We start from the raw sequence: 26297 nt of genomic DNA on the forward strand, positions 1-26297 counted from the left end.
ATATGTGCACACACACACACACACACACACACACACACACACACACACACACAACCCAACGCTCCCATCGCCTTGCAAGCTCCTCGCCCCCCCCCCCCCCCCCAGCAACTCCACAACTCATCTTAGTCAAAGGATGCGTTTAAGGCGTAACGGAGCTGATGAGTCGCATGTTTATGAAATGTCACGTAATCTTGGGGAGCATAAAACCACATGGCCAAGTCGAAGAGCTCCTCAGCTCTCCATCTCCTGTTCCCGCCTTGCCATCGCCCCCCCATCCCCACTCGCTTCAAACCTTACAATTTCACTCCCCCAGTTAAGTGAGTCCAAATCGTCCAGAGAGAGCTCAGAAAGACGTTTAGGTTCCGTGTTGCAAAAATGTGAAGCTTTTCCGGGAGACCCGAGAATAGGGGTGAGAGTGGGAGGGGGGAGGAGAGGACACGGAAAAGAGGGTGATAAGGAGCCCCAACTCAGGGTCGGTTTCGACGCTTCCCACCCCACCCCCCTTGGTGGTCCAGTCTGGGAGACCATTCTGAAGACTATTGTCGACCTGAAGTGAAGAGGGCCGTCGGTTACCAGACGGGAGGGGGGGCTGGGGGAAAGGGGGAGTGGGGAAAGCCGCGGAGGGAGTGGGGGTGGGGCAGGGCGTAATAATATAACTGGAGCGTGCAACTCCTCTCTTGCCTAGTCAGAACACATTTCAGGGCTGCTAAGAAAGCGGATCTCCTCCTTCAGTCTCCGACACGCACTCACCACACACCAACTTTCCCCTCCTCCTCAGTTCCAGTCCGCCCCTTCAACCCCCCTCCCCGCCCACCCACCCCCATTCTTGGAATTGTGTGGAAAAATTCTCAGCAAAACCTCCCACCTATTCCGCCCCCCCAGCCCCCTTTTCCCTTTCCCCCTTTCCAACACGGCCCCTAAACTCTTTGTGAATGAGGGCAGGGGAACAGGGACCCTTCCCCCCCCACCCCCCCCGCCCGAGAACCACGGCCAGACTGCCGCACTCAGAGGATTGTTTGTTAATAGTCCAATTAGATAATTGCCATCTTTCACTCCTTTCGCTCTACATTTCCCATAAAGGAATGAATAAGGAGAGCAGCATGAAGAGGGCTTCTGCCCCGGCAAGGTGACAAGAAGGGCTGGAGCATGCTCTTTGCACAAGGCCATGTGCTTGAATTGAATCATTGTAGCCTAATCAATGGTCTTATTGGATTACTGGCTGTTGCTTTTCTCAAAGATATTGTAGCAGAGACAATGAAATAGCTAGGGGAAAACTTTTTTTTTTAAGGAGATCATGCAGTTTAGATTTTCACGGGCTCTCTCTCTCTCTCTCTCTCTCTCTCTCTCTCTCTCTCTCTCTCTCTCTCTCGACTATATCTGAATAGAAAGCTGGCGGGTCAATGGGCAGCCTCAGGGCTGTTGGAGGGGCAGAAAAATAATTTCTAAAAAAATCCACTGGCATTAAAAAAGAGAAGAGCTGGAAGTTTAAGATGGCTGTCAGCTTGGAGGTGTGTTAACGTTAGAGTTCTCAGCTCTCACTGTGAGGGGAAGAGCCTCTTGAGCAAAACTTTCTCTTTTTCTGATTTCCTTTTCTCCCGAGGGATTTCTTCTTCCTGCTAAAGGATGCGTGAGGGGGAGGGGGAAAGGAGTTAGGAGGGTGTCGTGGTTATTGTTTTATTTTTTTTAAAGTAGCTTTATTCAGCTATAGCTGGCGTGTTTCGAGAAAGCCCTTTAGCCAATTTATAATCTGGAGGGTCAAAGGCAAACTGGAAGTTAATCATGGCTGCTAATGGTGCTTACAATTCAGGATGAATCTTGTCAAAAGTTTTGCTGGAAGTCTAGGTCTTTGATTGTGTGTTTCCTGAAAGCAAGACCAATCATTTCAGTTTATTCACTGGCTAAACTCTACTTGATTGGGGACAAGCACAGAAACCATCCATTACGATCTGATATATTATCCAAACAATTTAGTGTATTCATGAGGTAACCGAAACGTGGAGGCTGTGAAATTACCCGTAATCAATTGAAACAGCGAGTGTGCGTCCCTCCGGGTGTCCAACATCTCTATGTCTCAGTAATAAGGCAGGCAAGAAATCATTGCAGAGTTGCACTGTTCGCTATCTGATCGCTGGGCTGGGGGAAGCTGGACAGTCCTATTAGAAGGCTGGGACTGATGAGGCTGAATCGCAACTCCGCTGGGAACCACAACACTACAACCTGCATCTCCAGGAGGGTATTGCAGACCCCACTGTGCTGACCACCAGAGGCTTGTGCCATCGCCAATCTCGTTTCGCCGGTGGTAGCTTCCCCCCCCTTCTTCTCTTCTCCCCCTCGAGCTTTCTGAGGGGTGTATTTTGTGGGTGCGTGCGTATATTGGGGTATTCTTATCCCCAACCCCCCATTTTTTTTTGCATTTTACATGTTTGGGAAACCAGACAAAATGGACGTTAGATGCCACTCGGACGCTGAGACAAATCGGGTCTCGAAGAATGGACATAAGGAGGGGAAAGAGAGCAAGGGGGGCGAAGGGAATATTTCCACTTCTTTTCTGAAGGAACCTCCGGGCACTTTCTCCCCGTCTGCCGCCTCAGAAGACTGTAATAAGAGTAAATCGAATTCTGCCGACCCGGACTATTGCAGAAGGATCCTGGTTCGAGGTAGGGAATCAAAAAGCAGAAAGCGTGTGGGGCTTGGGTCATCTTTGGAGGGGCCATTCGGGAGGACAGGGTCGTCCCTGTCTCCTAGCCTTTATTGGAACCTCCGGTCCCCTTCTCCCCGGGCTGCCGGTCTCATGCGGGCGCCTTCTCTCTCCGCATCCTGCCCGCTTGGCCAAGGGGTGCGGGTGTCTGTGTCTGTGTCTGTGTCTGTGTGTACGTGGGAGCGTGGAGGTTGGGGGTGGGGATCTGAGGTCGTGGATCAGCTCGGACTTCGGCAGAAAGTTGCTGGCCCTGGGCCCCACCCGCCGCCTTTCTCCCGATCGAGCCGCCGGCCTTTTGGGCCAGGCCATCCGCCTCCTTTCCTAGCCTTCAGGAACTTGGTGTGCTGGGGCCTCGCCCAGAACCCGACCCGAGGGTGGGGGGAGAGGCGGGTTGGGGGCGGAGAGGATCTTCGGGGGAAACCGGAGCACTGCAGCATGCAGCCGGAGAGAAGGTGGAGGAGGAGGCCGCCGACCCCGGGCTTTGATGGCAATCGCCTTTGAAAAAAATGGGTCGAGGGAGGCAGAAATGAAACCATCCGCTCCTGCCTTCCAGTCTTCGGAGATTTGGGGGGGGGGGGGGAGAGCAAAAGGGAAAGAAAGAAAAGCCAAACTGCGTTTGAATGGAGAAGCGGAAAGTTAGTTCTGTCTGACTAACGGGCCTGGCTTTGGGCAACCTGGAGGCTTGGTGGGGAATCTGGGGGGGGAGGTAAGGATCCGAAAAGGAGGACTCTCTGCTCCGAGAGCGCCACTGCCCCGAGTCTGCTGACCCACACTTTGGGGAAGCTGCGGCCCGGCTCCGTTAACCCGGGCGATTCCCCTTGGTGTGTCTTCTGCACTCAAAGGAGGAGACCCCTAGTCTAAGAGGAAACGAACCCCGATTACGGCCTGGTAAACAGTCATTCCTCGGGGCGGGGTCACGGGCTGGCTCAGCGCTGGGGAAGTGGGCTTCTGGGCTCGGGTGCGTTTCTGGGTGGGCTGTGAATGCTTGTGGGGATGGGGGAAGGGGCAGAAGATCAATCCTGGCAGGGGTCGGAGGGCCCTAAATTCGCGCCGGGCTACTGTTTCCAGTGGTCCCTGAACTGGTGAGGCCTCTTCTGAGGCGGAGATTGTGCCTTTGGAAGGTACGCGGCTTTGCTTCTCTAGCCTTAGGGCGCCCGGAATAGAAGGGACTGTTCGCCTTGATTGCTTTAGCATTTGGTCCTCCGGCCCCACTGTTTATTCAAAGGGATTTGTCCTAAGCAAGCTGAACCACCGTTGCCTCTCCCCAACTACCTTCTCCTTCCCTCTCCCCTCCCCTGGCCCAGGAGCAGACAAGCCCAGTTAAGTGGAGTTAGAGACCCAAACATTTGAGTTCAGCTTTGGGTTAGGGACACCTTGCTATTGAACTAACCCTCCTTCCCGATCGCCTGTAAGCTAGGGCCACCGGCGTAGTCTCTGAAGCTCCTGGCTTGGAAAGTTGGTTAGAGAAGGCAGCGAGAGAAAAGGGATTGTAGACTGAATGGGTACTGACTACTGATCTTTTCCCCCCGTGGCCCCCTTCTTAGATGCCAAGGGCTCCATCCGAGAGATCATCCTTCCCAAAGGCCTGGATCTGGACCGGCCAAAGCGGACCCGCACGTCATTCACCGCTGAACAGCTATATCGGCTAGAGATGGAGTTCCAGCGGTGCCAGTATGTTGTGGGGCGGGAGCGAACCGAGCTGGCCAGGCAGCTCAACCTCTCCGAGACCCAGGTACCAGCCTAGTGGCCCCTGTCTGCTCAGCGGCTCCTCGCTGGCGCCTAATTCTTAACCATCTCCTCTCAGTCCCCACCTTGAGGGCCCACCCCCATTCCCCAGCCTGGGTTGTAGGCCTAGAATGCCCCGGGAAAGGAAAAATGTGTTATGGTGGGGGTGGGGGGTTAGGGCCATTGGGAGAAGGCAGCTCTTTTCTACCTATACATCTGAGCCTTAAATACAGGGAAGCTCCAGTTTTTGCATCTTCTGCCCTTTAGTTTGGTACAACAGACACATCCAAACTGCATCACCCCTTCCAACACACACACAGTTTATTAGTCTCTTATACATCCTGCTTCTGGGGGTCCCAATTTGGCTCTTATCTCCAGGAAAACATGCTTAGATCTCCAAGCCTCAGATGCTTTCTTTCTTGGGGTCCTAAGCACAATATTTCTGCCAGAATTATTGGACAGAAGTTCTATAACCCTGTCTGGATCTGTGAGTGATTATAAAAGAAGGAAGAGGAGGGAGTTAGAGTTGCTAAATTTCTCCCTGGGGAGAGGTCATTCCCCTCCCATTTTACTTTTGTCCCTGGCCCTAATACAGTCTTGTCAAATAATGTTGGTTCCCTGAAACTTCACCTTCCCATAGGAAGCTTAGGGTGTGAAGTGGGCAGAGATTTTCTTTTCAGTGAGAGAGAGTTAAAAGGTTATTTTTATGTCTTCTATCCAAGCTTTCTTGGTCTAACCACTTAGGAACCTTCCTTCAGCCTTGCCCTGCTTTCTTTTCCTTTACCCCTGTTCGTTGTGATTCAGTATGGCCAAGATTTGGGAGAGTGAGCTCCAACCTGGAGTCCTTTTTGTTTTGGGGAGCCTTCTCTTTGTATATGTGCTGTGTATAAAGTGAGATCACATTTGGAGACAAGAACTCTTTAGCCTCCCAATTCTCTTTCTTCTGTGTCATGGTAGGGATAACAAGACTGAAACTCCTGGGACTGTTTTCAGGCTTGGTCTCTAATCTATAAAGGAGACTCAAGGGTTTTCTTTCCTTCTGGAACTTCTCCACACTAGATTCCAAATAGCTCAGAAGCTGAAACGGGATTTTAGTATTTCCTCCGATGAAAAGACAAGACCCAAGATTTGATTCCAGAAAAGGAAATAGGGAGAAAAACAGGTGACTCTTAGAAGAGTTCTGATTTAGCATTCTTTTTCTAGAGCCTCTTCTGAACCCCTATCCTACCCTCCTTACCCCACCCCGAAAGAAGCAAGCAAAGTAAAATCAAGACAGATCAAAAACACTTCTTTGAAACTACCAATTCAGGGACAGGGATCATAAACAGAATTACTGCTAACCTGGAGCTGGAAAGAAAAACAAAATGATGGCAGGATAGGAAAAGCCCTGTGACTCCCCAAAGGCCTTGGGTTTAGGAGACAAGTTCCAGCCAATTTTTTCTAACTTCCGATTCAAAAAGTTAATGGGAATGGGGGGAGGTAACAAGACAGAGTTCAAAGTTCCCATTACTGTATTCTTTAACACCTCCCTTTCTATTCATCACAAACACTTGGAATCCTCTACTTTGGTTCGGGGCCCTGATCGAGTTGTGTGTGTGTGTGTGTGTGTGTGTGTGTGTGTGTGTGTGTGTGTGTGTGTAAATCTGAGATTCACATTGGTCCTAAGAAATCTTCCTAAAATTCAGGGCAACTGCCTCATCTCATCCACCATCCCCCAAATACGATTCTCAAAGTCCATCAATATTCCTCCAGAAATCGTGAAATTCCTTGTCCCTGTTTGTCTCTATTTTAAGACTATCACCCTTACCTCGATATGCTTCTAAAGGTCCTTTTTTGTCTCCATCCCCAGCCTCTAGGAAGAAAGGGGGTAAAGCCCCTGGTGAGGGAGATGGAGTAGGGCGAGGGGCATGCTTGGGATCTCCTGCCCCAACTGTTTCAATCTTTGCCTCTAAGAAATTAAGGAAGGAGAATCGAGTGGAGGGATTTGTCAGTGCAGTCCCTGGTGGTGTTGCTATTATGCTTTTGAGACGTTTCACGATCTGGCTCTGGTTGGGCTTCAAGTGGCCCACCCGGAAGTTCAGCCAGGAGACTGATGAGTTTGAACTTGGTCGAGTTGTGTCCTCCGCTGGATTTCGGTACACTAGCTTCGGGCCCTGGGGGGAGACAGAGGGATGGAGACTTGGTGGTTTCTGAGGTCCAGGGTCCTCGCCGAGCGTGGGGCGCGTCCTCTAACAGTCTCTCTCCCTCTCCCCTGTCTGTCGGCCTCCACAGGTGAAGGTGTGGTTCCAGAACCGGCGCACCAAGCAGAAGAAAGACCAAGGCAAGGACTCGGAGCTGCGCTCCGTGGTGTCCGAGACGGCCGCCACTTGCAGCGTGCTGCGGCTCCTGGAGCAGGGCCGCCTGCTCTCCCCGCCGGGCCTGCCGGGCCTCCTGCCCCCCTGCGCCACGGGCGCCCTGGGCTCGGCCCTGCGAGGCCCCAGCATCCCGGCCCTGGGCGGCAGCGGCGGCTCGGCCTCCGGCTCCAGCTCGGCCTCGGGCCCCGCGGGCGGCTCCTCTCCGCACCCCCCGGCCGTGAGTAGCGCGGCGGGGCCCGCCTCGGCCTCAGGACTGCATCCCGCCCCGGCCGCCGGCCACAGTCTCTTCAGCCTGCCAGTGCCCTCGCTCCTGGGCTCGGTGGCCAGTCGCCTCTCCTCCAACCCCTTGACAATGGCTGGCTCTTTGGCCGGGAATTTGCAAGAACTCTCCGCCAGATACCTGAGTTCTTCCGCCTTTGAGCCCTATTCCCGGACCAACAATAAAGACGGGGCGGAGAAAAAAGCACTGGACTGATTTTAAGTATTTCCCTGTATTTATATTTATAGTATCTATTGTGCTTATATTTATGGAATCACACACCCAAGCCTCCCTCCCTGGGCAGTTCCCTTCCCCCCACGCGGTCTCCAGACACGTCCTTTCTCTCTTTGCTTCACCGTTTCTTAAAAATTTAATTTTACCCTTCTAATTTGTTTTCTTGCTTCCATTTACTTTCTCCTTTCCTCTTCCTCCCCCACCTTCTAGCTGAATGCAGGAGAGATCCAAAGATCTGGGAAACACACCCTACTCCCTTTCCCCATCCCTCCACCCAGAACCTGAGGGAAAGGAGCCATCTGAATCCAAAGGAGCAGCACTGTTGGTAGGAATAGTGGGGAGAAGCCTGGAGCCTCCCGCCGACCCCGCAGCCGCCAGCCTAGGAGGGAAGATTTACAGGATTTCCTAGAGTCCCGCAAATAAGGAATAGGAAACTCCCCCTGTCTTAGTGAGCCATACAGCAAGGGCATTTCAGAACGCTCAGCGGTCACTAGGCCTTATAGATTTCTCGAGAAAGCCAGGGATCCTGCCCAAGTTTCCCACAGAACAAGAAAGAATCGCATTCTCCCCATTCCTTCCGCTCCCCTCCATTTTAGGGAATCTGTGAATCGGACAGGCAAGAAAGTTGCTGAAAGTCATCCTCTAACCACGACCTTCACAATACTACTAATGATGATGATGATGATGATGATGATGATAGTGATACTAATGATAGGGAGAATAATAAGAGTGGATTATCGCTAAGCAATTAAAAATAAATCCTAACTATTTTCCAAGACTAGATGCAACTTAACTTTTTTTTAAAATAATAATAATAATAATTCTTAGTCTGGAAGGTAAAACCTTTTAAAGGTGTTCCAAAACACAATATTCTAGGCAGGTTAGACTAAATGGGGCTGTGAGTTTGAAAAGAAATTGGACAAGAATGAAACAGAGAAAAGCCAACGATTTATTTTCGAAGAGATTCAATCCGCTCCCCTCCCTCCCTCCACTTCCAACCGAAACAATCTAGATTCCCCCATTGAAGAATATCTATTGAAAAGAAGCCTCAGCAGAGCAAATATTACAGAAGGGGACACTTTTTAAGGAGCTATCGTTGGTTCGGAAATGAAGCGGGCAATAGCCACTCCCATTGGCACCGCAGACGATGAGCCATTCCATTTTGATAAGAAAGTGAGATAAAACTCCCTTTTTCAACCTCGCCCTTGTTTTACGAAGTTCCCACAGCTTTAAATTCTAGGAAAACAAGCATGACCCCGTTCCTTAAAACATCTGAGAAAGTTGGACGGATCTGCTACTTCTCCCTAGTCCTTCAGAAATCATCTCAATCGGGATGTTTGCTTATGTCGATGAAGACGATGATGATGAAGAAGAAAGAAGGAAGTTGTCATAGTAAACCGAAGAAAAAGCAAAGACTTTTCTCTTCCCGCCCCCCGCTCCCATGCCCAAGAAATCTGTTTTTTAAAGGGTCAGAAGGTAGCTAGAATTTAATCCCAGGCGGAGGCAGGGGCCAGTAATCTCCCCTCTCACCAGGCAGATACACACTGTGCATCTCAATCCATGCCACCCATCTCTTTAACCAAAACAGCCAACAGACAAAACCATGAGATACCTTATTGTCTAGAGTGTATTAGAGTCCACCTGAAGAGCGCCCAGAACAAATTCTTGAAAAATAGTAATTTTATTGTAAATTATTTACGTCGGGATTTTTTTTTTGCTTTGTTTTAGGCAATTAGTGGAAAAATAATGAAATAATGATTCACATGCGGGTAGGTGTTCCCCAAATCCTGGCTACTAACTCTGTTCTGAATGTTTTGGATATTTGGATGTTTTGTATTTATGTGGTGAGAGTGAAATATATCTATCTATGATGATTGATAAGGTCTATTCTCGTCTTCTATTGAAAGTGGAGGGGAACTCCAACAAAGTGTTGTTTTCTAGTGCTTATGAGCCAGGCAACCAACGAGGTTTGCTGAGCGTTCAGTTTTCTATCGTGGAAGTTCACATTGGGAAGATTTTCGTTTCTCGGAAAAATCACGCTGATGCTGAGTCTCTTTTTCTTACTCTGGGTTTGTCTATTTTTTTTTAATCGACTTTTTACGGGGCGGGATTGTGAGAAGCCCCTAGAGCCCCGGAGACCCCCCCTACATTCTTGGTTTCTGCTGTTTTCTCAGCATTTGAGCAGCAGTTTGGATTTATTTCTTTGACTGAGATGCAGGTTGACTCTAACTTTAACGATTTGGTCCGGAATAGGCCAAGGGCCAAGGTTCTTTCCTTTCGAGTTTGAATTTGAGTCAACTCTCCCTTGGACATGAAAACTCTAGTGACCCAGGGACAGAGAGCCGAATATTCACTGGATGGTAGTTACCCTCAAACCTTGGTGATGGGGGGGGGGTCGAGGGTTCTCCTCCTAAGACATCTACGGTACCTTGAATGCCAGTATTATAACAAGCCGAGAGCTCGGGAAAGGGGTTTCAAGATCCACTAGACCACCTCGCCCCCCCCCCCCCCAAATACAAATAAACTGCTTCTTCGAAGCTTAACTGGAACAGGGAGGAACTTGTCTAGGGTCTTCCTGAGGTCCTGGCTGTTGGGACTGCCTGGTCACACATCTGGGCGATTCTCTTTCACTCCGTTCTCCTTCTACCACGCCCCCCCCCCCCCCCCACCTATGGCCCGAGCATAGGAGGTTCTCTGGAAATGTCTGAAGATGATGGTAATGAGGATTTAAAGGAGAGAAGACTGGACTCCTTAGGGTCCCCAATCCGACCTCCTGCACTCCACGCTTTCTGCTCCTGAGCACCAAAATGGTATATGTCTACTAACACACACACACACACACACACACACACACACACACACACACACACACACACAAAGAGCGGCGGTGGTTCGAACTTCTGATTTCATTGGCTGGTGTAGCGACTCTCCGAGAGGAGACGGACCACCAAGGCAGATCCATAACTGCTGGGCAATTTGAAGTCTTAGGAACTGGTTAAGTATTTTGCCCGGGGCCACAAGGTCAACAGATGATAGGGATGTCTGTCTCAGGAACTCCTAGACTGGGAGTCTATGGGCCCTGGGCGTGTGAACTGCCACGCTCATAGCTCCGACCATACGCTTAGGAATATTTAAACACAATTTTGGAAAAAAAAAAACAATCCTGAACCATGGTCATCCTGGCTCACTGAATTATGTGGGGAAAGGCGGAGGAGTGTGTGCCGGCGAGGGATCCTGCAAAGGTGAGAGGAAGTGATTCTCCTGCCTGCGTCTCTGTGTGGCTGTGAAGACAGCTCGGGAGCTGGCCCCTGGGCGGCTGGGTCAGCTGGTGTGGTCTGGGAGTCCGGGTTAGGGAAGGATGATGGGGGAGGGGCGGGGAGGGGCCTCCAGGCTACTCTGGCAGCCCCGCCCACACCTCCTCATTGATCCTCTGTAGACCCACTGTAACCAAAGGCATCCACGTGCCACCAGAAATCGGGCGGCGAGGCTGCGTGGAAGGGAGATCCCGTGACGTGAATGTGCAGCAACTCTGGCCGACTTAACGGTTTAGTGCCGCATCGATTTGGTTCCCACTCCCTAATTCTGAATCCTGCCTTTCGGAGTGACCACGCGGGTCCCTTCATCCCACCTGAGCTCTCCCCCTCCACCTCCCGTGCTCTTCCTCTGCTTCTCCAGCTCCCACTGTATCGGGTGGTGCCCGGGTGGGCCAAGGGAAGAGTCACTGGCCTAGGGATGAGTGGAGTTCCCTAAGCTTTTGGTTAGGGAGGTAGAGTGGGGTCCGAAGAGGGGGAGGGAAAAGAGGAGCAAAGTAGGGGGGGGCAGGATTTTATCATAACAAAAGAAAACCAAGTGCAAAAACCCCAGAGTCCCCGAATCAACCCGCCTAGGCCTTCCTAAGCCTCTCTCTCTCTCTCTCTCTCTCTCTCTCTCTCTCTCTCTCTCTCTCTCTCTCTCCCTTCCTTTCCACCCCATCATTTCTTGTCCCTAAAGAGATGGACCCCAAACACTTCGTTATCCCTACCAAAGTGGCCTCCATTCCCTCACCTCTCCCAGGCCTCTGTGCAATCCCCTCCTCTCCTCCCCTTCCCCAGAGACCCTCTCCTCCCCCTTTGGCTTTGGGGAAGAGCCACTCTCTCCCGCCACTCAGAGTGAGTAATTGTTCTTAAAGAGCCTCTTCTGAGGGGGAAAAAAATCACAATTTTAATTAAAAAACATTTACGGACAATTCATTTAATTTTAGCGACTCCCCCCCCCCCCCCCCCGTCCGCCTTGGGGAGCCCGGCGTTTCCAGCGAAGCGTCTGGCCGGTGGAGGCCTCTGACCATGGTTCGAACTCGCCGACTTTGCTCGATAAGGGAAAAGACTGCGGCCGCGGGTGGCGCCTGCCCCTTTCTCTGAGTGGATGGCAAGGGGGCGGGGGAGGACCAGTGAGGGTCCGAGAGAACACTCTCGTGGGAGTGCGTGTTTTAAAAGAGCTCTGTGTTCCTCTCCTGAACAAAGGGACACCTAAGTTGCATAAAAGCAGAGGCAAGCGAAAGAAAGAAAATACACAACCAGCACCTTTGGGCTTGAAGACTGTGTGTGTGTGTGTGTGTGTGTGTGTGTGTGTGTGTGTGTGTGTGTCCACGCGGAAATAATTATACAGGAAACTTTAAGGAAAAACTGCACCTGAAGAACCTAAGCAGAAAGGCCTGTGGCTTCAGACAGGTCTGGTGATTGAATACTGGAATCCTGGGGTGTTAAGGCAGTCGGGAGAGATAGGAAAGGATTCAGCAGCAATCTGCTTGTAGGGAATTTCTCATCTCCCTTCCTCGAGTTCCAGGAAGACTCCTGATTTTCAGACCGAATTGTCTCGGTCCTAGACGCCCTGTCCTGCCAGGCTGCCAAGGCAACAGATAACAGCTGCCACCCCTCTCCTTTACCCCCTCATGTGTTTCATGGACCTTCCTTTGGCAAAAGTCCTGCACTGAGAATCAGGAGGTTTGTGTTTCTAGGGGGTGGGTGACTCTGCTTGAACTACAACTGAAATTAGGAACAAGGTACTTTCTCTCTGGGTTTCAATTTGCTCAAATGTAAAATGAGATCTTGGACTAGATGGTCTTCAAGATACCTTCCTCCATCCTGTGAGATCTGCTCTCATTCTTTGCTCCTGGCTTCCCACACTTTTGGATTGATTCAGTTTTGTTCTTCTTTGATTGAATTGGGTTTGAAGACTATTTTCCTTCATTTGAATATGATCTTATTTCATAGATATATACAGTTATAGATATATACATCCATATATACACATGCATACATATACACATACATACATACACACACACACACATATATATATATATATATATGTAGTCTTCTTAACAAGCTCTTCTGAATGATCACCTCATTCTAATCTTCCTTTTTTTCCACACTCCCATCTCCCAAGAACCATATATGGGAAGGGATGCTAGAGATTGTTCCCCAAAGTGAGAGTGCTTGTTTAATATCTTAAGAGCTTTAAAAGGGTATACCTAGAAGATAAATAGCCCCGTGTCTACTTCTGTGTCCTTTGACTTAATACCTGAAGAAACTTTAGAGATGATTATATTCAATATTCTCATTTGACAATTGTGGAAACTGAAGTTCAGTGAGTAATTTGTCTAAAGATTACTCAAGTTAGGGGCGGCTAGATGGCGCAGTGGAGAAAGCACCGGCCCTGGAGTCCGGAGTAGCTGGGTTCAAATCCGGTCTCAGACACTTAATAATTCCCTAGCTGTGTGGCCTTGGGCAGGCCACTTAACCCCATTTGCCTTGCAAAAACCTAAAAAAAAAAAAGATTACTCAAGTTAAAAGAATGGTTGCACTTCCCACTGTATAGTAGTAGAAAGAGGGATGGGTTTCATTCAATTAGGATTCCGACTCTCTTACTTCCTGTGTGACTGTGGGGAAATCACTTAACCACTCTGCATCTCAGTTCTTCATCTATAAAATGAGAAGTTTGGACTAGATGTCATCTAAAGTTAATTCCAGGTCTAAATCTATGCTCCTATTAAAAGGATTGTAGATATAGTTCTGGACTCAAATCAGAAGAGAGTTTACATTCAATTCAGGTTCTGTGAGTTCTTAACAATGAAAAACTTAACCAATACATATAACTTTTCAGAGCCTCAATTTCTTCATTTGTAAATTGAGGGTAATTGTATACATCCACTTATCACTTCACAAGATTTTTGTAAGAATCTAATGAGATTTTAAAAAAGGACAAAAAAATAAATCTAATGAGATAATGTATAAGAATGCTTTTTATATTGGAAAGTTACATGTGTATGTTATCATCACATCCAAGTTTGAAAGACTTTTTATTTGAATGATCTTAGGTTAGGAAATAAAAAAAGATATGACTGAGGCTGCTTTCCCATATCACAGGGAATGTATCTTGATAAATGCCACTGAAATACAAATTTGCTAGTGAGCTCTGCTCCAATCCAGTCACCTATGCCCTCACTAGGCAATGGTGAGAAAAGAGAAGCTTCATCCATGATTTTTCTGAAAGTTACAAAATGCAAAGCTTTCTTGGAGCAGAAAGCATAATTCTGAGGTAAGACAAGTGTTATCTTTGATTGGAAAAAATGAAGAGTTGCAACAAGAGACATGAAAATGGTAGAAACCAATGGCATGATAAATGAATTGGATATATGACTATAAAGAGTCTTTTAGAAAATTCCTTCTTTGTATACTTTAAGTTCTTTATTGAAATTTCATTTAATTTTTCCAATTAAATGCAAAGGTAGTTTTTAACATTCTTTCATTTGACAGTTAATGAATTCCACACTTTTCTACCACCCTCTCTTCCCTCCCTGCTCCCCATGGCAGCAAACAAACTGGTAAAAGTTGTACATGTACAATCATGTTTAACATAAATTTCACATTAGTCATGTTGTGAAAGAGGAATTAGAATTTAGGGGGGAAACATGAGAAAGGAAGGAAAAATAAAATAAAAACATTATTTTTAACGTGAACATAATATTCTTTGCACTGCATTCAAAATCCATTTTCTGGATGTGGATGGCATTTTCCTTAGCTGGTCTCTCATGATTGTCCTTGATCACTAACTGTTGAGAGGAGTTACATGCAGCATAATTGATCATCTCACTATGCTTCAGTTAATGTGCACAATATTCTCTTGGTTCTGCTCATTTCACTCAACATCAGTTCATTTAAGTCTTTCCATTCTTCTCTAAACTCTAGTCACTCATAATTTCTTTCTGTATAATTTCTGGTAATTAGTGGGATGGAAAAATCATCCTATACTTGAAAGTCTATCTTTTCTCATCTAAAACCAATGCAGGAAAGGTCTTGTTTTGTACTATAGTGGACTTTATTCATTCTAGAACTAAAAAGCACACCTTATCTCCATCTTATACCACACAACATATTCTTCAAGACATTGTACTCTGTATTAGTGGGTCTTTATTCTTCTCCAGACTACACTCATGACCCTTTATCTTTGGTGCCTCAAAAAAGTCTCCTTCTCATATGCTCAGTCTAGCTTTGGACTTCACTCATAGGAAATGTTCTTTTGTCCCTGCAGTTTTTTTTCTTCTGGTTCCCTTTTAGAATTTTTCTTTTAATGAGACCACTGAAGTCTTTCATGTCTTCTTTCCTCTCCATAATGACTCTCCTCAGTCTTTTTCTACTTGGTCCTACTGTGGGTGCCTTCATCTCCACACTCCTTTATGCCTTCCTTTTTCTTTACATCTTGCCTTCTTCCATTTGAATGTCATCTTCTTGAGAACATAGACTATCTTTATGCTTGCATTAGAATTCCCAGCCCTTTGCTCAGTGAATGTCTAGCAAATGGTTGCTTGTAAAGGTAAACTGAGGTTATAACAGATAGAATGCTGTGCTCAGAGTCAGGAAGACCTGGACTCAGACACTAACTAGATATGAAACCCTAGGCAAGTTCCTTAGCTTCAATTTCCTCAAATGTAAAATGGAAATCATAATAATATCTGTCTCACAAGGTTGTTGTGAGGATCAAAAAAAACTCCTCGTTATAAAAAACATCTGACACATAGTTGGGACTCTAGAAATACTTATTTCCTTTACCCCTTGTTGACTTGCTTCTTGCCTAACCTTGCCTGTTATCAGATAAATTGTTTTACCTCTCTCTGTCTCACATTTTCTATTCACAAAATAAAATGGGTTGAGAAGCAGCCGTGGTATAAATGTTAAGAGCACTAAATATGGAGCACAAATACTTGGAAATATCTTCCTAATCACCATAGAGAATATGAAATAAATTTCTCTTTGATGGAAGTATTCTCCTTACTGAACAAAGTCTAAGGTATAAATGGGGAAAAAATTTGTGTCTCAGTTCTGTTAGTTTTCTCAGTCAAACTCAGATCCTCCTGACTCTGGACCAGCAAATTGATATCCTTTCGAGAATTCTCTCTTTTTTCAGAATAAAACAACCCCCCCCAAAAAAAAACATGGCAAGATCCATATGAACTGATGCAAAGTAAAGTGAGATCATTAGGTACAGTTACAGTAATGTTGTAATGATGACTAATTATGAAAGACTTGGTTATTCTAATCAATACTATGATCCAAGACATTTCCAAAGGACTATGATGAAAAAATGCTATCCACCTTCAGAGACCTGATGAACTTTTGAGTGCAAATTGAAAGATAATTTTCTGGTTTTCTTTGTTGTATATATGTGCTTTGTTGTGGATATGGAAATATTTTTCTTTTTTCTTGCCTTCTCAATGAATGCAAAAGGGGTGGGAGGAAGAAAATTTGGAGCTCAAACTTTAAAAAGAAAAATTTACTAAAAATAAAAATGACAAATTTTAAAAAAAGAAATCCGTCTTTTCCAAACTATTCTGCTAAACAATTCAAGTATTGACTGAGTCTTAAGCAATTCAAATACTTGTGTGTGTGTGTGTGTGTGTGTGTGTGTGTGTGTGTGTGTGAGAGAGAGAGAGAGAGAGAGAGAGAGAGAGAGAGAGAGAGAGGTGGGGAGAGAGGGAGAAAGAGAGGGGAAATAGATGCCAGAGTGTTGCGGCTTACATCAAACTCTAATCTGGAACACACTCACCAAAGTGTGTGGCCTTGGACCTCCACCAAGGTCCAGTCATAGCAGTTTAGAAGCCAGTTACTCACAGTTGAACTAGGTAATTAGGAAAACTATCCACATCCCACACTGAAGTGTCAGCTTAAATACATTTTCCTCCCTCCTTCCCTCCTTCTCCCCTTTCCCTCCCTCCCTCCCTTCCTCCCCCACTCCCTCCCTCCCTCCCTCCCTCCCTCCCTTCCTTCCTTCCTTCCTTCCTTCCTTCCTTCCTTCCTTCCTTCCTTCCTTCCTTCCTTCCTTCCCTCCTTTCTCTCTTTTCTTTATCCCTCTTCTCTTTCCCTCCCTCCTTCCCTCCTTCCCTCCTTCCCTCCTTCCCCCTTTCCCTCCCTCCCTCCCTCCCTCCCTCCCTTCCTTCCTTCCTTCCTTCCTTCCTTCCTTCCTTCCTTCCTTCCTTCCTTCTTTCCTTCCCTCCTTTCTCTCTTTTCTTTATCCCTCTTCTCTTTCCCTCCCTCTGTCTCTCTCCCTCCCGCCTCTCTTTTTTACCCCCTTAGTTAAGTGATTCTACCTACCTTTCTTCCCCTTCTTCTTTCCCCAAAACATTCCAACTGAGAAAAGACCTGTCTCCAGTAATCAGCTTGCTAGAATTTGGGCAATTCATATCAAGACCTTGCCTGAGGCATGGATTGGATAAGAGTTGAAGGCAATATTGAGAAGAGAAGATGGTGGGGGGTTACTGGGGTGATAGGGGACTCAATGTATTCTGCAGGGAAGTAAATGCAGAAAAAGCAGTAGGGGGACTTGGCATGTGAATGGTCATAGGAAGGAATTAAGATTTTGTGGGTGGGCAGGATTATATCCAGAAATAACTTTAGTTTTAAAACAAAAGGCATGGATAAAACATTTTTTTAAAAAGAAAAACAATTCTACTTTCATGGGGAGGAAGAAGGGGATTTACAGAAAGAAGGGTTCCCCCAGGGGCAGAATTGTACAAAATGGAGATGAAACAAAAGCAGAAAAGGTGGAAATTCTTGGTGCTTGTTAAGCCCTCAAACCAGTAATAATTCACACTTTATAAAAAGGTACTTTATAGATATTATCTTATTGGAGTCTCACAATAATCTTATGAGTCAGACAATTGCGGGAATTAGCATCCCGTTTTTACAGATGAGTAAACAGGCTCAGAGAGGGTCATAGTGTTATGAGACTAGGAGTTAGAACAGTGAGTAGCAGGACTGAAATCCAAATTTGGGTCTTCTGAATCCAAATGCAGGGAATTCCCTGACCAAATTCCTGCCAGATTTCTGTCTTAGGAACTGCTGAAGACCCCTTTTCCTTTGTTATCATAGAGGAGCCAGAGGACAGGCAACTAGGTGTCATAGGCTTAGGTGATGGTCCTGGAGTTTGGAAGACCTGAGTTCACTTACAAGTTATGAGATCTTGGGCACATAACCTCTATCTGCCTCAATTTCCTTAACTGTAAAATTGTGATAATGATAGCAACTCCCTACCTCGCAGAGCTGTTATAAAGATCAAATATTTGTAAAAAAGGACTTACGGTGCCCAGAAAATAGTGGATATAATATAAATGCATATTATCTCCCTCTCATTGGAGAGATACTGTACTCTGAAGGGGAGGAGGAGGTGAGGGAGAACCTTGACCAGTCTGATGATGACTGCCTGACTCTCCCATTCTGAATACCAGAATCTGGTAACTGATTCTTTGGTCTCTTTCTCTAACTTCTTTATGGCACTTTCCTAACAGACCTGGAAGCTGCCTTACCTACTCAGGTGACAAGCTTGGATGCTCAACCCATTAAGTCAAAGAGTGGTGCTGGGCAGACATAGGGTTCTTTGATAACAAACCACCCCATGCCACCCCACAAACCCAGAGCAGGAAGCATTTAGATGCTGTGTCCTGCTACACCTCCCCACTGGGAAAATGTAAAACTAAATATAGTTTGGATGATTTGCCTACTGGGCCTCAATCTAATCTGAACCCAGGGGCTGGTAGGCTCTTTCCCTTGCCTTTCTCAAGCTGAAATGGAAAATGGAAATTCCTTCCATGAGATCTCAAGCTTTTAAAAGGTTTGCAGTAATATTGGTTGTATTAAGTAGTGGGGAGCAGCCCACTCCCCAGGAATCTGGCGTTAAGCTACTTCTGGGTGGCAGAACCACCCAGCACCACCATGGCTCTCTTGCTCTGGGCAGTCAATGGCCTACATCACTGACACCACCCCTCCCCCTCCCACCAGCCAGAGGCTCAAGGAATCTCCCCTTGCACATCAAGATACATCTTCCAGTATTCATCTCTACCCGCCCAACCCCCAGATCTTGTGGAATGCCCACTGGAGGGATGGTCATAAAAGGAGCTAGTTGGGGGCCCTTGGCTTCCTCTTAATTGGCTGCATTTCTTATTTCAGCTGCTTAGCTCAGTGAAAAGCAGAGGTAGAGTGGAAAGAGGGTGGGGAGGCAGCCCCTGTCCTTGGAAAGCAACAGGCTGGTCTTAAAGTGACATACACACCACCCTTGGACTGAAGGTGATGGATGCTGCAGAATTTTGGAAGAAGTTGATAATGTGATAGGACTTGAAAACCTGAAGGACCAAAGTCTAGGAAATGTTGTTATCAAGTTGGAAGTACTTAGTTTTGTCCCTCATAGGATGCAGAGCTGGAAGAGATCATACTAACCACCGGTCCTTAACCTTTTGTGTATTATGGACCCCTTTGGCAGTTTGATTAAGCCTGTAGACATTTTCTATGAACAATAGTCATGGCATTCATAATTGAAAGAAATTCTAAATTTCAGTGAGAGAGTAGTGGAAAGAAAAAATGTACCTTTATGCAACCTATACCAAATTGCTTACCGCTTTAGGGAAGGGGAAAGAAGAGGAAGAGAGAAAATATATAACTCATTTTCTTCCAAGTTCACAGGCGCCCTGGAATCTATTCATGTAGCCTTGGAAATTACTTAAGGTTTAAAATGAAGAATAGTTAAGGACACGCCAGGAGGGTTAGAGTTAGGGTCTGATAGGAGGCATTAGAGAACCCAGATTAATAATCAAAGATATGAAAGACCCCACATGGGAGGGAACTGATGCACAGAGATGGTAAGTGACTTGCCAAAGGTCACACGAATAGTATCGAGCATAAGCATGAATTGAAACTGAGTTCTTGGACTTCAGAGTTACTGTTCTTTCTGATACCTACTTCCTTTTCTTTGGTCCTGTCTTTGTTAAGTAATTGATTAAAAAGGTATTTGTCACAACTACTACAGAGGAGGAAAGAAAAAAGTCCCCATTTTTGAGGTGATTACAGCTAGTTGATGGATGAAATACATACATACATACATATATATATGTGTGTGTGTGTGCATGTATATGCATGTACTCATATATACACAAATACATATATATATATAATATATTTAAATATATTATATATATGATGTTTTAGAAAACAAACCCAAACTGTAGCACCACCTAGAAGATTGTGATAGATTTCAAATGAATGACATAGGCAATAAATACTAAAGAAATTAGAAGGGAAAAAATGGAGACAGTCATAGAAGGTGAACTAGGTTTTAAAAGAAAGGTAGAATTTAATTATGCAGGGAAGAGGGGACTACGGCATTCCAATCCTGAGCAAAATCAGGTAGAAGGAATACAAAGTTATAATCAAGGAGACAGTAAGGACAGACAATCTAGCTTAGTTAGTGACTAGTTCCTTTAGGGGAGCAGTGTAAGATAAAGCTGGAAAGGCAGGAAATCTTGAATTTCAGGTTAGGCAATTTGAACCCTCTTCATAGGGAAAGGGTTCTTAAATATTTTGTGTTAGAAACCCCTTTGGCAATCTGATGGACTTAAGGATCCCATTTTGGAATAATATTTTTAAATGCACAAAATAAAATAATTAGAATTAGAAACAAAACCAATTATATTAAATTAGCTATTAAAGTATTTTTATAAACATCACAGACCTCTTGAAATTTACATAACTTGAATCTCCAGGAAAAAAAATATGTTATGCAGTTACCAGTACTCATGTATTGACCAAATCCCCATTATATGCAGAGTAGTAGATATTCTCAGTAATACAAAAGACATAGACTCTTTGGTGAGTTAAAATTCTAGATTAAGAGAGGCCATAAACATGTTCAATGACATGCCTCAGGGGATGACATTGTGGGATCTTTTGTGATCCATTCCAATCCATCCTTCATTCAGTCACCAAAAATGATTTTCTCACGTGCAGATCGAGACATGTTACTCTCCTACTCAATAAACTCCATCAGCTCCTTATCATTTTCAAGATCAATACAAAATTCTCTATCATTCCAAGTCCTTTATAGCCTAATTCCTTCTTAGCTTTCCAGTCCTTACACCTTACTCCCCAACATTTATTCTTTAATTCAATATTACTGGCCTGGCTATTTCATAAATAAATCACTCTATCTTTTTAGCTCCAGGTATTTTATCAGGCTGTCTTTCATCCCTAGACATCTTTAATCCTCATCTCTGCCTCCTGACAGAGAAGATGAAAGAAGAAGTAACATGAAAGAAAAAGAAGAAATAAGAAGAAACAAGATAAAACAAGGCAAAGAACAACAAGACACAAGAAGTAACATGAAAGAAGATGAAGAAGAAGAAGAAGAAGAAGAAGAAGAAGAAGAAGAAGAAGAAGAAGAAGAAGGACAAGAAGAACAAAAACAAGAACAGGAATAAATGAACAAGAAGGAGGAGAAAAAGGAGGGGAAGAAGAAAGAAAAGGAGGAGGAGGAAGAGGGAAAAAGAAGATAATTTCTGAAACTATCAATACAAGATATCGAATTTGATCAGTCAGTCCATTGCATCACCTGCCCTTAGAGAGAGTAGACTTCCGCTTGATCTCAAAGTGTAGAACTAGTAATAACAGGTGGAAATTACATAGGCATTTCAATGCATGGGGGGGGGATTTCTAAATATTTAAAGTTATGCAAAAGTGTAGTGTACTGTTCAGGAGGTAGTTGTGGGTTCCCCCCTAGAGAATTCTTCAAGTAATGGATGTGACTCTGGGTGGAAAAGTTGGATACTAACTGCTGTAAATGTTTCAAAAGGGATCCAGGTTCACCAGGCCACCTGTGACGTTCCTCTGACTCTGAATTTTTGTACTTTTATGAAGGAATGAATATATTAATTTGAGAGATTTGCATGGAATCAATAGAATGAATATCATCTATTTAACTTTAGAGCAATTGTCTACAAATTGTGATACATTTTGAGATCTATTAATTTTTGTTTAAATGAAAACAAAGAATTTTGGATCAGATATTTAAAAATACATTATTTTAATTTTTAGGGGAAAGTAAACTCTTCAGGAAAATTGTCAAAGATCTAAACTCATTAATTAATGCATCATGTATGCAGTAGCTAGGTGGTTAAATGGCTACTGCACTGGACCTATGAATTCAAATCTTGCCCCAGACACCTAATAGCTAAGTAAGCCTGAGCAAGTCATTTAATCTCTATCTGCTCCAAATTCCTCATCTGCAAATTAGAGGATGATAATGATAACATCTATCTCTTTTGGTTGTTGTAAGGCTAACATGAAATAAAGTAAAACATTTTACAAATCTTGTGCCATTACATAAATACTAGTTATTGTTATTAACAAATATCTTCACTTTATAAATCTGGCATTCACATTTCATTTATTTTTCTCTAAAGATTCATCCTAATTTGAAGCTATGGGAGACTGTGTCTAGACTGTGTCCTTCTAAATACAGGAAAGAAACAAGGGTCATGGGAAGAACACAGGGTTGGGAGTTGGGAGTTGGGAGACTGGTTTTAATCCCAACCTTACCAATAAATTGCTCTGTTACCTTGGACAAACCAAAGGACTTTCCTAGATCTAACTTATCAAATGAGGGGGTTGGACTAGATCTGGGAATCCTTGTTCTTGGTCATGGACCTTTGAGGGAGACAGAGAGTTTATGGAAAGGGGTATGTGAATCCACACATAAATAAACACACTTTATTTAGACTGAAAAATTCATATCTCATGCATATTACTAGCATTATCTGTGGTGTAGTGCTCATGGTTAACTAAGTATTCATTGATTCAAAATCAAGATTGAATTAATAAAAATATGCATTTGTATTTATTGCATCATATACTTTCCCAAATAGTGGATCCTCATGACATAGCTATTATATTGTTTGTAACCACAAAAAAATTTGAGGTTCAAATAATTGGGATCATACCCAAAATTGTTTTATAATTGAAAGATTCACAAACATGTGATGATACTAGAAAAGGTCTAGAATCATAGCTAACAATAACCCTGAGAGAATTGTCCCTAATTTACAGATGAGGAAACCAAGAAGTTAAGTAACTTGCCCAAGGTACACAGTTGGTGAATATCTGAAGTTGGATTGGAACTTAAGTCCTCTAGCATTCTTTCCTACCACCATTGGAACAAATTACTTGGGCAATTATTTGTTTACTGAGTGCTTGCTCTATGTAAGTCCTTGTGATAGGTGCTAAGCAATAGACAAAAAGAGACACGACATGGTCTTTGTTTGGTGGAACTTTTAGTCTTATAGGGGTGATTGTACCTGTACACAAATAATAATTCATGATAGAATATGAAAACTTAGTAGTAAGAGAGGTCCAAGAGCTGGGGTAGCTAAGATGGGAAGTAACTACTAAACTATCTCTGACATCCTGTTCAGCTCTAAAATTCAATGAATTCTCAAATGTTGAGGATAAAATGATATTTATAACTCATATTTAGAGACTTTTTTTCTTTTACAGAAAGACAGAAATTCTTTCTACATGTCACAATGTTCTTCATATAAACACAGTTCAAAAGGCATATTTTTCAAGCCTCAAAAGGAATTCAATGGTTTAAATGACTTTGCATAATTTTCAGTGATCAGGCTATCTGGGCAATTGTCAAAATGCAAGTTTTGCTCTAGTATGATTACAAGATTACAGTGAGATGGAGATACATGGAGATACCAAACTGCAATTATTTTAATTTAGTTTTTTACAACATTTTCAAAAATTAATCTCACAAAATACAAGAGGCTGACTGGACCATGTAGCTTAGGTTTTTAAAACACGTATCAAATCAGTTGCTTAGTACTGTGTAGACAAAACAACTAGTTGTTTGACTGTAGCTTTCATGTATGTTTAGAGAAATGGAGATGGTGGAAGATCTAGCAGAGAATACTAAGAAGCTGTCAAGAAATGTAGCAAAAGAACCAAGGCAGGGAGAGTCAGATCCAGGATCCAACAGAGGGTAGTTAATAATAATCAAGAGATTGGAGAAAGTTGTAGAGGGGATGAGGGGTTCGGAAGATGAGGAACCTGATATAGAGGGTCTTTCCTTCTCATAAAATAGGGGGTGGGTTCATTTTGCTGAAGAAGGGATGTTAACTAACGTCAGCCTGGGAAGAACAAATGTATTGAAATAATCCGGGCTCAGCAGTGCGATAGCATGAACTGTGGTGAACCCAGTAACCAAACATAGCCATAAGCTCTCTAAATTGGAAAACTTAGAAGGTGGTAAAGTCCCTCAATGTAGAGGAAAGTGATTTGGAATCATTTGTGAGTTGGGGAAATATTTGTCACTCAGCTGATTGGGGGACCATATAGGAGACTGTTAGGTTTCAGTGTCATAGCAAGGTGCTCATTAACTTATCTGCTATGTACATTGAACTTCAAAGGTGCAAAAGGTTGGGTCTGGCTACATAGATGTTATAGTAATGATAGTTTGGATTTACCTGGAATGTACCTTTAAGAGGGAAGGCTTCAAATTCTGTTGTTTGCAGACTGTAGGCTCAAGAGGTGAAGGGCTTCTGCTCTGTGTCTCAGGGGAGGTCACATAGAATAAGGAAGGATTCTCACATTGGGAATGAGGACCTGTAAGTCATGTGAAAGCATAGGACCTGAGTGTTGGAGCTGAATAGGAACTGAGGAATCACCTTGATTAACAATAAAATTGAAATTCAGAGAAGGATTGTGACTTCATCAAAGTCAATAAGTAAGATGATGGAAGAACTAGAATTCAAAACAGATCTCCAGATTCTTGGTCCAGTGTTTTTCCCACTATTCTTTCTGTCTGAGAATGTAGCAGAGTCTAAAATCATAGAATTTTGAGTGACTTTTTGGCTTCAGTAGCACCAAAATATTATCTAATTCTATTTTTCTAAGACAGAAAATGCTTGGATGTGACAAGTTTGGACTTTAATATTTTTCTTTTTTTCTTTTATTTTTTCAGTTACATGTTTTCATCTACTTGCATATTTATGTTACACACCCCTCTCCTCTCAGTGGCAAAGAGTCTGATATAAGTTGTGTATGAACATCTGTGTTTAATGTGTTTACATAATAGTCATTTTATGTATGAGAAATCTGGACTAAGGGGAAAGAAAGACAATCATGGGATAAGAAAACATGAGAGCAGTTTTTAAAAAGTGAACATAGTATCCATTCAGATTCTGTGTTTTTCCCCCTCTGGATGTGGATGGCATTGTCCATAACAGGTCTCCCAGTAGCTCTCTGAACTACTGAGAGGAACCAAATCCATCATAGTTGATCAACTCACAATGTTGTTATTAATGTGTACTTGCTTCTGCTCCCTTTGCTTAGCAACAATTCATGTAATTCTTTCCATGCTTCTCTAAAGTTTGACCATTTTGTTCTTATAGAACAATAGTACTCCATAACTTGTTCATTCATTCCTCGATTAATGGGCATTCCTTCAATTTTCAATTCTTTGCCACTATAAAAAGAGCTATTATAAATATTTTTAACCATGTGGGCCTCTTCCCATTTTTAATGATTTCCTTTGGATATAAGCCTAATATTGATATTGCTGGATCAAAAGGTATGATCAGTTTTATTGCTCTTTGGGCATAGTTACAGATTGCTCTCCAGAATAGTTGTTTTATTTCACAACTTCACTTTTGTGTTCCAATCTTCCCTCAACCTCTTCTATATTGATCATTTTCCCTTTTATTCATCTTAACCAATCTGATATGAATGAGGTGGTACCTCATAGCTATTTTAATTTGCATTTTTCTAATCAATAATGATTTGGAGTATTTTTATATAGGTATATAGTGTTTTAATTTCTTCATTTAAAAACTGTTTATATCCTTTGACCATTTTTTCAATTGGGGAAATGACTTGTAACCTTATAAATTTGATTCAATTCTCTATTTTAGAAATGAGACCTTTATTGGAACCCCCCCTAGCAGTGAAAACTGTTACCCAGTTCTCTGTTTTCCTTCTAATTTTGACTACACTGGTTTTATTAATGCACAAACCAAAGTTTAGACGTTAGAGGAAGGGAGATTTTGTAAGAAGACTTCAGCAATCATAGGGTTCTAGATCAAGGGCAATTGTCTCCATTCTCTTAGCTTAAAATGTCTAATAGTTGGTTTTGTGTGACAGGACTGAAGCAGAAAAGAGAGACTATAGCTAGTTATATAAATCTGGGATAGAAGGTTTGGAATTAGGAAGACTCATCTTTATGAGTTCAAATCTGGCCTCAGATACTTACTAACATAACTATCCTGAGCAAATCACTTAATCCTATTTGTCTTAGTTCCTCATCTGTAAAAATGAGCTGGACAAAGAAATGAAAAACCACTTCAATAACTTTGCTAAAAGAAAATCCAAAATGGGATCATGAGAGTTGGACACAACTGAAACAGCTCAACAAGAGTCATCTACAAAAGATATAATAATTAAATGCATGGTAGCAAGTAAAAATGTATAGAAATGACATTGGATGATGATTTAGAAAAAGATCATAGGTAGCTAGGCTAGAATAGCATAGTGGGTAGAATGCTGGACTTAAGAGTCAAGAGATAAGAGTTCAAATTCTGACTCAGACACATACTAGCTATGGAAAAATATTTAACCCCGGTCTCAGTTTCCTCATTTTTTTTAAAATGAGAAGATTGAACCTGATAGTTAAA

The 26297-nt window shown here is 43.7% G+C and overlaps 1 protein-coding gene across 1 annotated transcript; it reads left to right on the plus strand.

Moving 5' to 3' along the window:
- Positions 1-1017: 1017 nt before the first annotated feature.
- On the plus strand, positions 1018-7362 carry VAX1 (ventral anterior homeobox 1). Its single transcript, XM_074231891.1, has 3 exons — positions 1018-2657; positions 4243-4430; positions 6695-7362. Exons 1-3 carry the CDS (start codon positions 2420-2422, stop codon positions 7250-7252), a joined length of 984 nt encoding a protein of 327 aa, XP_074087992.1. The 5' UTR covers positions 1018-2419; the 3' UTR covers positions 7253-7362.
- The last annotated feature ends 18935 nt before the right edge of the window (positions 7363-26297 follow it).

The sequence above is a fragment of the Macrotis lagotis genome, chromosome 4, assembly GCF_037893015.1.
Source record: "Macrotis lagotis isolate mMagLag1 chromosome 4, bilby.v1.9.chrom.fasta, whole genome shotgun sequence".
Taxonomy (NCBI): domain Eukaryota; kingdom Metazoa; phylum Chordata; class Mammalia; order Peramelemorphia; family Peramelidae; genus Macrotis; species Macrotis lagotis.

Bases quoted from the DNA above. Each gene is read 5' to 3' on its own strand.
- VAX1 (XM_074231891.1), top strand. From the start codon at position 2,420: ATGTTTGGGAAACCAGACAAAATGGACGTTAGATGCCACTCGGACGCT. The intron at 2,658-4,242 runs GTAGGGAATCAA...CCCCCTTCTTAG, and splicing joins CAGAAGGATCCTGGTTCGAG to ATGCCAAGGGCTCCATCCGA. The intron at 4,431-6,694 runs GTACCAGCCTAG...CGGCCTCCACAG, and splicing joins TCAACCTCTCCGAGACCCAG to GTGAAGGTGTGGTTCCAGAA.